Here is a 13,282-nt window from a genome sequence, read left to right as displayed (position 1 = left end):
AAAACATGCCTGTGAACACAACCTACATAGATGCAAACAAAGGTCATCCTCCTGAAGACCAACCTGACTCTGAATCAAAGCTGATAATGAGTTGCCTGCAGTTGAGCTCAGACACTGAGCAGCAGGACCAGACACTGCGCAGGCTTGCAAACTTGGACCACCAACTCCTCCTACTTAGCTTTGCCAACATGCCTCCCACTTCAGGACTGGGATTAGAATATAAACTTTCTGAATGCTACATAGTAATACGTGTGTCATGAAGATACATGCCTGGTCCTTTTTGTTTCTTAAAAACAGGGTCCCACTGGCCACTCGAGAAGGGATGTTCTGTTGTAATTTTAATCTCCCATTTGCAAGAAGGAATTGGTATGAACTGAGGGTACTCTTTCTATATAAGCTGCCCTTTCTCTCGAGGGCGTCTGTAGCCAGGCTTGCTGGTGGTTACAGCTGCAGCTCCCATCTAGCTGAGGCAGATGCTCATAGGAAACTTCTCCTTGTCCTACTCTGGCTCTTGTCCCAGTCTACTATTGTAGGTTCCAAACAGTCAAACAAACAGAAACATTACCTGTCTGGGAGATGAGGCAAACTCACAGACACATTGGTGTCTGCTTTAACCAAACCATGTGGATACTGACAATTGCCAAGTAGACTGGCGTCCCTGCAAGTTTAGGAAGAAGGTGAAATATTTCACCCTCTCTGTAAGGGACTCAGGTGTGAAGGGACACAGAATTCCTTGCTGCCTGCACAGCTCTGCCCCTCCAGCCTAGGGTATTTCATGATGTTCTACAGCAGCTTTGCTGGCAGGGGTGGAAAGATGGCTCAGAGGTTAAGAATGTTTGCTGCTCTTTCACTGAATAGGTTAATTCCTGGCACTGAATTGGTGGATCTCAGTCATCTATAACTCCAGTTCCAGGGGATCTAATGCCTTCTTCTGATTTAGAGAGCAAAGATGCATGCCATGTACATGCATACATGCAGACAAGAGCAAAGATGCATGCCGTGTACGTGCATACATGCAGACAAAGTAGCCATATACATAAAATAAATAGACCTAAACATCTAAGTTAAAAATAATAATTTTGCTGGTGGTTGGGAGGTTGCAGATGTCTACGAAGACAGAAAGGGTGGGGCCAGTTTATAACATGAGTAACAAACTTCCTGTAAAACCTGACAAGAAAAGGAAGATACTAACTATTTTTTCTTGTTACCTTTTGAAAATCTACTGTATGCATTATTTATTTGTACTTTCAGTACAGGTGACTATCCAGAGGCCACTGAACCTGTCCCTTTTGCTTCCATTTTTCCTAGAAAGGTTACTGGTGTCATTAATTCATACCTTCTTTCCTATCTTTATATATATATATATATATATATATATATATATATATATATATATGTATATATATTATATTTTTAATAACATAACTAAAACATCACTGTTGAAAGGTGGCTGTAGATGCTATTTTATTTTTCTACCAATTGAATGATCCACATGATTTTTATATCAATTTCATTTAACTGTGTAAAGGAATATGTCTTTCTATTTACAGTTATTACACTGAGTATTGATTAGAACACTTTCACATATCTAAACTTTCTCATGAATGATGGATAATGGTAATTCAGATTGAGGACATTGTATTAAGTTCTGAGAACAGAATTATCTTCATATAAAAAGTGCTGAATAAGCGTAAAATGTGATGAAGAAGCATTTCATGAAGATGAAGAACAAATGAATAAGGTAGAGTTTTCTGCACCAAACAAACTATATGTGAAAGCCTTGCATACAAATGAAATAACTTTTCTTTAAAAGTCAGATTAAGTAGTAAAAATAGAAACTGGCATTTATTATTCTTTTTAATGAATTCTTTATTTTTGTTTTACATGCATTTGTATTTTGCCTGTATGTATGTGTACGTGAGGGTATCAGATGCATTGTAACTGTAGTTACAGATAATTGTGAGCTGTCATGTGGATGCTGGGAGTTGAATGTTCATCCTCTGGAAGAGCAGCTACTGTTCTTAACCACTGAACCATCTCTCCAAACCTGGCATTAGTATTCTTAAAAAAACAAAAACAACTGATGCTTAATTTTCATATGTCTCTGATATCTTAAATTATATAGTGACATAACTGTCTCATACTTGAGTTCACTTTTCTTAGGTATAGAAGACTCTTTTCTTTGTCAGGAGCCAAGTTATCACAGAGGGATGGAAACGACTAGCTCATCCCTCCATGAGCAAAGCTCAGCTTTGTTTAGAATGAACATGAGGTAATTTAATCACAAATCCTGATGGTTGAGGGAAGGTGGACTTACTGAGCCAAGCCATCTCAGCCTCGTAACTCACAGGAATAGAGATAACCTCGGGATTAAACGAGAGCTGGCTGGGTACTTAATTGCCTGATCATCTCCAGCTATAGAGACACAGAAAGAATACTCTCTGTGGAAAGTAAGCCTTGAAGCTGAGCAAGCTAAGATTCCAAGCTCACTTCATCTCTTAGTTTTCCCTCAGCTGTATCCTTTAACAGTCTTGGAAAAGTTACAGAGTTTTTCAGAGCTAGGGGATAATTCGTTCTCCTTAAAAGCAGCCACAGTCTACATATCACCCTGTTTAAGTGCTCACCTGGGCTGATGAACTGTCTCTGAGAACTTACCAAGAAGTTCTTGAGATTCATCTAAACTTGCTTGGGAGAAAAGCCTTCGGGGACAAAGTAATTCTCAGACATACGGTCTACAGGGCTTTGTCCTTTTTTCTTTTCTTTTTTTTTTTTTTTTACAGTTTTGACTTTGCGTGCTTGTTTGCAGAATATGGCGACTCATTTTCCCAGACCTGTAGTATTGCAGTCCAGAAGAAACAAAGTTTCGACTGTCATTTTCACTGAATTCTTTGCGTAGGTGAGGTTCTCATCTGTGAAGCTGGTGCAGTAGTGTTTCCAGCTTATTCCTTTGCACACTCTGAAGGGGACAGCCTGTGGTAGTTGAAGAAATGGGTATCTTTAGCAGCATACATGTCACATGTAGATAATGCTGAGAAATGAGTAGTGCTCGATGTTTGAGAAATTATAGTGTTAGTACAGAGGAAATTAAAAGAAGCAATGATATAAGGGAGAGTAAAATACAGTTTCAAATATCATACTCTAAAATGAAAAAAAAAATGGATGTTGGGAAACAACTTTCTTGCTAGATATTTTAAATCATTTCTCATTTTGTATTCTGAACTACATGATTTTCAACTATTTGCATTTCTATTGATTAAAATATATCTCAAATCCAGTTCTAGTTCATGTTCAAAAATCATTTAAAAAATAGTTAGAAATGTTGGAAAAGTTCCAGATAAAGCTGCCAATACTCAGGTTCGACCATTAATTCCCTTTTAACAGCCTTCTTTACCTACCCAATCCCAGAACACCAACTCAAATCACATAAAGACCCAAAGACTTTTAAAGTATGTATCAACAGCTATTAGTAGTAAAATGTCCAAAGATGCTATGTTCCATATAGATTCTTTCTGGCTATATATGGGTGATATTGTTCATAGCAGATAGAATCCTGGAAGTTCTTGATTATCTTTTTCTGTTCTCAGTTCCTTTTTCGGAAAGCCTCAACCTGCCCCTAGTTCCTCTGTGGCAGTGCTAAGTCATGTGACCCTCCAACCCCGACACCTATTCCCTGCAATCCTGCAAAGTAGAAACCCATCACCAAGAGCTGTTCAGTGAGTGAACAAAAGTATTTTGACCAGACATGAGAATTATGCACATTTTAGTAGGTTTCTGAGAACTGTTATCCTCTCCCACAGATAAAAGTATTGATCAAACACACCCAACTCTCTGAACTTGCCCCTATGGTGTTTGAAAACTATGATGTAAGTGATCGTTTCACAAAGCAGCTGGCGACATGGTTTTATTCGCTTACTCATTCTCGTTTGATCTTCTGTGGACTCTACAGTGCTGAAACCTCCCACGTTGCAGTCGTCGTTGGGCAACTGGGTGGGTGATGCTGTAACCCTTCCTTTTGCAGGCTATGGAAGTAACGCATTGGAAGAAGCTGCTCATCTTCCCGGGAGGGTTCCCTTGGCTTGGTAGTTGCCCATCTTGCCAGTGGAATTAAATCTTCCGCTCTGCTGGGCAAGCTTAGAGATGAGGGTTGTTTCTCTATAGCTCACCTGCAAGTCTGACCCTTCCTGCAGCCACGCAGAGAAAGCTTTATTACGTGAAGAGGGAATTAATGGTACCAAAATGAGTAACTTGGGCTGGAAAGGTTTAGCTTGTTTTTATTCTGTATTTTTTTAATTCATTATTTCTTTGTAAGGGTTTATAAAAAAAATGCCCCCAGAAGAAGGCCAGAATAACCAGCCTGAGTAATCAAGCTCTGTTGGCCCAGCCTTTTGCTAAATAAATAGGAATGCAAGCCCGGTCCTTGCTCAGAAGCTGGCAGCAAATTTGCTAAGTGATTGATTTGATGCTAATTTTCTGCATGGACTGAAAAGTCCTACAGGGCCTGTCCTATGGGACAAAAATAAATGCAGCCAAGTTGACTAAGCCCTATTTTCAGCTTTATTTCGAGTTCTGTGAGTTTAGAAACTTCCCTTTCCCAGAATTAAAAAAAAAGCAAGCAAATAAACAAAAGAAAAAAAAAAACCTTGTATCGTCAAGGAGTTCTTATTTACAGCGTTCCCAATGAATACAGCTTGTCAGAAAAGATGGCAGGCATCTCCTCTGTCTAAATCACAGAGCATGCTGAGAGAGGGACATAAACTGCCATAGTCAAAGCTCATGCCGACCCCCTGTCTGTCCACATCTGTGCCCAGTGCAGAGGAAGGGTACCAAGAGGCTTGGCCTTCTTTCTGCTTCCAGGCATCTTCCTGCTGTTGTAACAAATCCTGGAGACAATCAGCTCATAACGACAAAAGGCACATTTCGGCTCATGTTTTAGGGTTCCAGTCCACAGCTGGGAAGACCAATGGCTCTTGGTCATCTAGGGGTAAAATGAGGCACTAGCATACCTCACAGAAACAGACACACAGCCAACCCATTCACCTCGTGACCTGCAAGAGGTAAAGGAGAAGAAGAAGAGAGGCAGAGGACTCAATATTTCCTTCACATGCTTCTGCATGGGAGTGGTGGGGGGATGGGGGGGGTGTTAATGTTTTAGACTGTTTCAGGGATTAGTGTTTTTATTCCATAAGAATTTATTTTTTTTGTTTGTTTGTTTTAGCATGTCCATGAATGCAGGAGAAAGATGAGATTTTTTTCAGTTCAATGGATAACTCATTAGATGATTAAAGGAAATTAAAGAATTATAACATATAAAAGTGGTGTAGGCGGCCAGATGATGGAAAGAGCACTTCACTGAAAACCACAGGAAAGTCCTCTCCCTCTTCAGTGGTCCCCCAGCTCCCTGGCAAAATACTGACCTGTCCAGTCACCACTTCCACTCATTGAAGTTTCAAAGGCAGTTCTGCTTCTAGCTGGGTTAAAGGTACGCTGCCATGTTAGAGAGCCTTTCCTTATCTTCGACTCTTTTTCACATTTCTCCTCAGGACCCCAAGTTACGCGAGCTTCTGGATGTTGGAAACATCGGACACTTGGAACAGCGCATGATTACCGTGGTGTACGGGCCTGACCTGGTGAACATCTCCCACTTGAATCTTGTGGCTTTCCAAGAGGAAGTAGCCAAGGTGAGGTAGGCAGGGACACAGAAAGCTGATGCCTCCATCTGATTTAGGGCGATATTGTTTAAAACACGGAATATTTTAAGTTTGTTTAATATTTAGTTTGAGTTTAACGTCCATCTAAAAATAATTCAACTGCTAAGTATCCGTGTACTTAAAACAGTTTTCAACAATAGCATCTATGTTCAATAACTGACATTGTTTTCACTAGGTGGAGGGCATTAGATAAAAGTCCTTTGCAAAATAAAATGTAGATAAAGCCACAGTTCATTTCATGTAGTGAACATGCTTCCTTCTGTGTTAGCTTTGATCCTGTCAGCATTTCTAATTCCATTTCAGTTTTTAACTCTCTCCCTGCTGGTGCTCAACTTCAGTAGGTTTCTAAACCAGTTTCCCCTGCACACTGCGTAGATTACCAGCAGTTGTGTAGAAGTTATTCCGTTAGTGTGTGAAATAGAAAGTACATTTTAAATAAAAATTTTGAATAGTAAATACTTATTCATCTATGGACGAGAAAGGTAATTTTAAAATGGGGTTTTCCCTTAGTTACTATACTTAATTACTATGCTACTTAAAAGGCAAGCCTTCCAGGTACACATAGAAAAAGAAAGGATATACGTACAAGATAGCAAACCAGAAGCTGTAAATTCTAAGACCTCCTGGGCTTGAGTGTGGTGCTTTCTCTAGAGCAGTGGTTCTCGACCTTCCTGATGCTGTGACTCTTTGATACAATTAGTTCCTCATGCTGTGGTCAGCCCCAACCATAAAATGATTTTGCTACTATAACTTTGCTACTCTGAATTGGAATGTAAAAATCTGATGTGTAGGATGTCTGATATGTGACCCTCCCCAAAGGGGTGTCTAGAGTGACCAGTGTTATAAAATGGGCACTTGGAAAGGGTTGGCACGAGCACATTTTGAAGGCGGGTCCTCACCCCTATCCATGTTTATACTTTCTATTACAGAACCCTAGTGACTTTTACTTTTCTCTTGAGAGCTCAGAATGTGAATCTAAGAATATTTACGGGTCTGCATATCATTTGTATAGCCTCATAGAGTCTGCATATCACAGATCACAACTACGTGGTTGCTCCTAGCCAGGGTATGTTGGCCTTGTGGGCTATAATTGCCTGATCTTTGGTGCTCTGACAATTATATGAGTTACAACCGAATGTGTTAGCTTGCCCTGTCATCGTTAGTGACTTTTGGCAGAGGTTTATTTCTGGGCATTTTTTTAACATCAACTTTGGTTCATACAATAGAGTGGATAAAATATTAACCAGTAACAATTCTCCTGGGTGCTGGAAACTGTGTTTTCCAAGAGTGTTAAAACCGCATCTGTTTGCTCTGTGTAACAACAGAGTATCATTTACACTTGGAGAGAAATCAGTGCAGGGAACTCTGCCCCTGTTGGTGGTACTCTTGCCTTTCCTTGCTTCCTATTTTAGAGTCCTGTCGTTAACTCACTGAATGCTCCAGCCCCATTTCTCAGTATTAAATGAGTTGGCGGACCATGGATGACTAGAGGTAAACAAAACCCTACCCATTTATAAGACATCACAAAGATTTCTTTCCGCCAGTACATCCACATTACCCTTTCTAAAATGACCAATCTTAATATCCATTATATTTCTAATCAAGATATTAATAAATGTTACTTCCAGGCAGGTCTTTACTGGAATTGAATGCACGCTGCATATCAATCTGTATATCTTCTGTTGCTTTAAGCCTTTGTGAAGTTATGTTTTCAAAATGTTCAATTTCTTCTTCTCTGTGGTTCCCACACACCACTTTTCCATAGATTTTATTTTCTAAGCCCATCATCGTCCCCATCCGTGTGGTATCTACAAAGTCTTTCTTTCAGCCACTTGAAGCTCCTGGCCCAATTAATGAAGTTATATAGTATATTTTACATTATCTGACTCTAAATGTCTATAGAATTACTTCTCCCCTGTGAAACTGCACGGCCAGAAATTTAAGATTTGCAGATACATTACCTTTCTAAAGCATATTGTTTTAAATTTCTGGCTGCTAACAGTTTCTCAGTCTGTCACACCTTATATATAATCTTGGGTGCCTTGTACTGCACTAGCCCTGAAGGAGAGGGCGTCCTTGAATGAAAAGAAGAAATAAAAAGGAAAGGGCATGACTGCTCCTAGTGTGGTAGAGAGAAAGTTTACTGTAGATAGAAGGCAGATCACAGCCTAGGGGCTGAGACATCTGTGAGTCTAGAGTGGACATGATCCTGAGCCGTGAGAAGAGAGGGGAGGGAGGAACTAAATCCAGCAGCCAAGAGGACATAAAAGTGAAAAGGGGATAGGTAACCACAGTGTTTAGATTCTATGGTGAAGAGCCTCTGTGGGAAGGGTGTGCTAGCCATACCCTGAAACAGGTAGGACTGAGGGATACTGGGAGAACCTGATGGCCAGGTCCACTCTGATGTATTAAATAGGCACCTCAGCCATTTATCCCATGGTTTGAGACTTCAGGGTCATGATGTAGGACCACAGTAAACCCACAACAGCCCCTGAAAGATGAGTTCTGGCAGAAGGCTTTGTTTGCAAGTAGATAACAGCTTATGCCACTATTAAACATGTATCTGCAGGGTGGGAGTCTTTCTTTCCTGTGCTGGGGCTTCGGTGATGAACAAGGGTATTTCCTCTGATATTCCAGAAAAAAAAATTACCAGCTAACTCACAATGAAGTTGTGAACAAGACATGATTATATCAGATAAGGTTGTGTGCAAAAGAATTGAGCAGGAGGCCTGAAAAGGTAAAAGCAGAAGCCAGAACTTGTCTCCTAATGAGCCAGCCAGGGAAAGCCAGTCTCTGAAGAAAGCTGTGCACTGAAAACACTAGCATAGATGTAATCCCAAACTTGCTGAGATTAATTGTTCTCTTGATTGACTGTTTTTGAGACAATGTTATTGTTAGGATTCTGCTCCAGTCTGCCTAGCAACCTGTGATGCCATTGCCTACCTGCCACTAGGCATGGCCCTACCCAGGATTATAAAAGGACAAACCCACCTACCTCTCCGCCCCCTCTCTTTCTGCTTCTTTCTGGGGTAACCCTCCTTTCCTTCTCTCCCCATGCTCATATAATAAACCTCCCAATATCTTATCTGTTGTGTGGCCCTCTCACTTCCCTGCTCTCCCATGCTTATGTAATAAACTTCTCCATATAATATGTGTTGTATGGCACATATTTTGTATTTCATATTTTAGCTATACTATATGGGCCAGCCTGACCTCAAACCTTCAATTTTCTATGTAGCCCAGGCTGCCCTCAAACTTATAATTATCTTGTCTCAGCCTCAGAAATGCTAGCACCAAGGTTGTGGGCTTCTATCCTGGCTGAAACTGAAGTTTTAATTTAGTCTTTAAGAAAGGTGGATCTCTGAAAGACAGACATGCAAAGGAAACTGTCTTTCAACTCCCCTCTGTGGTTGGTCTGAAAACAGAGTGTCTCTTACAGTTAAACAACAATCAAATCCTCCCAACGTAACCTGGCATGCCAGCCTTCCTGAGCCCTAACTATCAACTTCCCTCTGGGGTTTGAATGTGCCTGAGAAATATGAATGTAAGTCATACTGTTCTCCACACATCCCTGCTCTCTGGAAGGCCAATGGCCACACTGTGCTTGCTATCACTTGGCACTCCAGAAAGTCACCTCACATCTCTGAGATACCAGACCACTCTGCAGAGCTTCCAGAGAGATGGTAAATGTCATGTTTCTTTATTCTCTTACTTTGGCTCCATCGACACCTTTGACTGCATTCATGGCTTATACAATGTACTATAAGGTTGGCAGTATCCACTAAGTAAAGGAAAACAAAGGATGAAGAGAATAAATAAACTCTATAATAAATGTGGCTACTTCATCATCTGAGGGAAAGGAAAGGCAGTAAAAGCATGAGCAAGATATCTTTCGGGAGCACACTATATTTTTAGACATCTCACAATGAATATATCATCCTTGAAAACCCCCACAATGCCAGTCACTGACCCCATTCAGAGTCAAGTGTCCATTAACCATCATTACTATCTTCTTGGTTTTAACATCGTCTATTCTAATATAGACCTTGGTTGGACTTGAAGACTACTCAAACACAACGCTCACATGACCTTGTTCTATTTTAGCATCATCTCTATACACGCTGTTGACCTCTTGGTGTTTTCTAGTAGTCTGGAAGAGCCTTTACTGCTCCAAGTTTTGATCTAGCCTCCCTTGGGATTCCCTACCATTAAGAGGTGCTTTAATACCCTGCTCATCTCTCAAGTAACTCCCATAACAACCTCAGTTACAAGAACAACTACTCTTTCTCAGAGACTGCAGAGGCTACATACAAGTTGTAGGCTTGAATCTGTGCAGGACCTTATCAGGTGCATTAATAGCTACATTACATAGAAATAAGGCACAGAAGATTGGAGGGATAGTGGCCACCTGACAACCTCTATAGGCCACTCTAATCGGTGTAGCTACTCCTCAGCTTCTACCAGTTGTTATGAATCAGTAGGTACAAATCTTGCTTGTAGCCAGAATCACCAGAGAGGCATAGCCATACCCTGCAAGTCTGGGGTGGACTCTAAGTATTTGCATGTCTAACAGGTTCCCAGGAGATTTGCATCCTGCAGATCCAGGCACTGCACTCTCGTGCTGCCTGACCTCTGGGTTTTGTTCCAAATGGAGCTAGAGAGTCCAGATAGGATGTTAAAAATAGACAGCCGTTGTTTTCACATAGGATGTTAGACAAACAAATACAGCTACGAGCTGGATACAATTTGGGGACTTCGGTTGGCAGCTTTTCAGGCTAGACTCATATTAAGGAAGACAAACATTGCACTGAATAGAATCTCAGGTCTTGACCTCTGGGCACAATGGGAAGAGCCTATCAGCCTACTTAGCTGGGCCAGATCTGCATTCTTAAGCATATGAGTACAGTCTCTAACTTACAAACATTTCCCAGCATCTTTGGGATCCCCCTAAGAAATATGGCCTCTTTGCATGACACTTCACAACAATGACTTCTTTGTTCCTCCAGCCAGATCATATTCTTAATCAGGCATCTCCATGAGCTGAGAAAATGTGGGGATGGGGGAAGGGAGACAGAATAACATGAACTGTAATCTTTGGGATGACCCTAGTCTCTAAAGGAAAACTAAAAACCAAGGGAGACAGAATATGATGTAAGTAGGGCAAATCTAAGCACTGCTCAGTGTTCAGCAAGGTCACCCTTCAAAATTCAACCCATTAATTAAACAACTGCAAAACAAGCAATTGAACTGTTGCTGAGGAGACAACTGTGGGCTGCTGTGTTGCAGGAGAAAACACGACCATTGTAAATGAAACATTTCTCCTGCACAGAGGCCAATTTTGCTTGCTGTAGGAAAGAAATGAGCAGGGGGGGAATTCATATTAATAAGTTCTGAAAGTAAGGATACAGGAAGGAACACAGACAAAGGGAGAAAACATGCAAGGTGTCTACAAATCTAAAGTCTCAGCCACACTTTCCCAATAAATGGTTATAAGACTGGAAGATGTTGGGATCCTTCACCCGTTGACATATTCAACCATTCAAACATATTAAACTCTGCATAATGTCCCAAGCTCTGCTCATGTTGCTGAGGATAAAACAGTAAACAAAGCGAAGACCTTTTGCCATTTGGAAGAGTTGTAGTGAGGGAGAGACAATCAACGAGCCAGTGAGGAAGTGAAAAGTGGCATCAACAAACACGAAGTTGAAGTTGGGAGTGTTTCAAAGTAGGACCAGACATCTCTATAACCTAGGCGACAAGGGTTTTCTTTTTAGGTTCTCAAGCTTCTTAATAAAAACTAACTGTAAAAACAGACTCAGAAGGAGGCTGGAGGAGAGAAGCCTAGCACTGTAGACAAGATAGACATCCTGAAGGAGGAAGACGGAAGAGAGATAGTCATGCTATTTGCAGTGACGTCAGAAAGCATCCCCATGGAGGACTTGTGGCTTCAGAGAAAAGAGTGAGAAAGCCCAGAGTGCCAGAGAAGGCATGCTTAAGGTTTTTGGTCAGTATCCAAAAGAAAAGGAGAGAGAAAAGAAGGAAAAAGATGAGGCTGGAAAGATGGCTCAGTGGATTAGAGCACTGGCTGCTCTGGCAGAAGGCGCAGGTTCAATTCCCAACACCCAAGAAGTGGTCCTTCTGTAATTCTTGTTCTGGGATATCCAATATCCTCTTCTGGACTCACCAGTCACTAGGCATACGTACAAACACCCACATACATAAAACAAAAGTTTTTAACAGAGAAAGAAAAGAAAATAGTTATATATTTTCTGGGGCAGGTCTTATAAAAGCAGAATGACTTTGTGACAGAGCACTGAAGGGTCTGTACTAACAGGAAGGTTAGTAGGAGCGAAGAGTTCTTTACCTCATTATGGTAATAACCCTCAGGGTATGGACTCCTGGCCAGGTGATTGACAGACCAAGATGGGTTAACACTTAAAAGGAAGAGAGCATAGTATATAATATTTTGAGTAGCTTAGAATATCAGATCTCCACTTAAGCGGAAAGATAGAACTTGGATTCAATTTGTTTTTAAATGGGAAGAAGTCGTTTTGTCTTAATGAGCCTCAAGGAAGTCCAGACACCTCCACCTTCTCATAGTGTAATTTACATCCTAAGGAATAGCTTGGAAAGGCTTGGAAAGGCTTCTCTTTTTAGTGTTACCAGGGAAATGTGGTTTGGGATAGAAAGCCAACATGAAGGAGTGGTTTACCATCAGTTGCTTCCAATGGTAATGGCTGTTAATCCCTATATTATCTATGCACATAAGTGATGCCTCAGCAAGGATTTGAAGCATCTGAAGGGATAAGCCAGTAATATGTCTAGAGATAGAATATTCCAGATAGACTGACATAAGGTACAAAAGTCCTCCAGCAAGAGAGTGTTCAGGATGTCTAGAGACAGCACAGGGTACACGTGGCAGGAACAAAGACAGTAAAGCTGGGGGCAAAGTAGTTGCAGGGGATGGCTCTGACTTTTATCATGAGTGAATCTGAGGTCCTTAGGGAACTCAGTGTTTGGACTGGAAGGCAGGGCTAAAACAACAGTGGGAAGAGGCAGTCACTTAGAAGTCTCTGAAATAATCTAAGTGGACTTCTAGTTATTTGAGTGAAGAAGAAATTTCCAGAGGAAATGAGTGTATAAATATCCATAATTTGAAGCAAGAGCCAGCAACAGACACTTATGAACCGTGTTACATAAAAGAGAAAGAATTGAAAGATGCCGTTAGCATTTTTGTCTTGAATAGCAGGAAAGATAGAAGTACCCCCCACTGACATAGGAAATATTAACCTAACATGTGAATTTTGAGCCAGAGGTTAAGTTTTGGTCATGTTCAGTTAAACATGGTCAGGTTCATGTTCTCCACATGAAACCTCCATGTGGAGATGGTAAGTGGGAGGAGGTTCATTATGTGAGCCTGAGGTTGAGCAACAGATGGGACATACAAACTTCTCAAAGCCATTAGATAATTAATAACATTAAAAGTTATTGTGAAATTTAATGAAGCTGGATAAAAGAGCAGCTGGGGAATGGTCCTCAAGAGAGAACATAGTTTACCTCAGAGTCGTGAACAC

General features: G+C 40.9%; 1 protein-coding gene across 2 annotated transcripts in view; it reads left to right on the top strand.

The window, feature by feature from the left end:
* Positions 1-13,282, top strand: part of PLCB1 (phospholipase C beta 1) — a 679,674-nt gene that overhangs the window by 428,547 nt on the left and 237,845 nt on the right. For both annotated transcript variants that reach the window (XM_084776840.1, XM_084776841.1), the window contains exon 4: positions 5,541-5,678. In XM_084776840.1, coding sequence (XP_084632966.1) covers positions 5,541-5,678 — 138 coding nt within the window. The remainder of the gene's footprint in view (positions 1-5,540; positions 5,679-13,282) is intronic.

Source organism: Acomys minous, assembly GCF_964271855.1.
Source record: "Acomys minous genome assembly, chromosome: 3".
In the NCBI taxonomy this organism is placed as follows: domain Eukaryota; kingdom Metazoa; phylum Chordata; class Mammalia; order Rodentia; family Muridae; genus Acomys; species Acomys minous.
The sequence above is the reverse complement of the archived record's forward strand: the minus strand, read 5'-3'. Positions and strand labels throughout refer to the sequence as shown.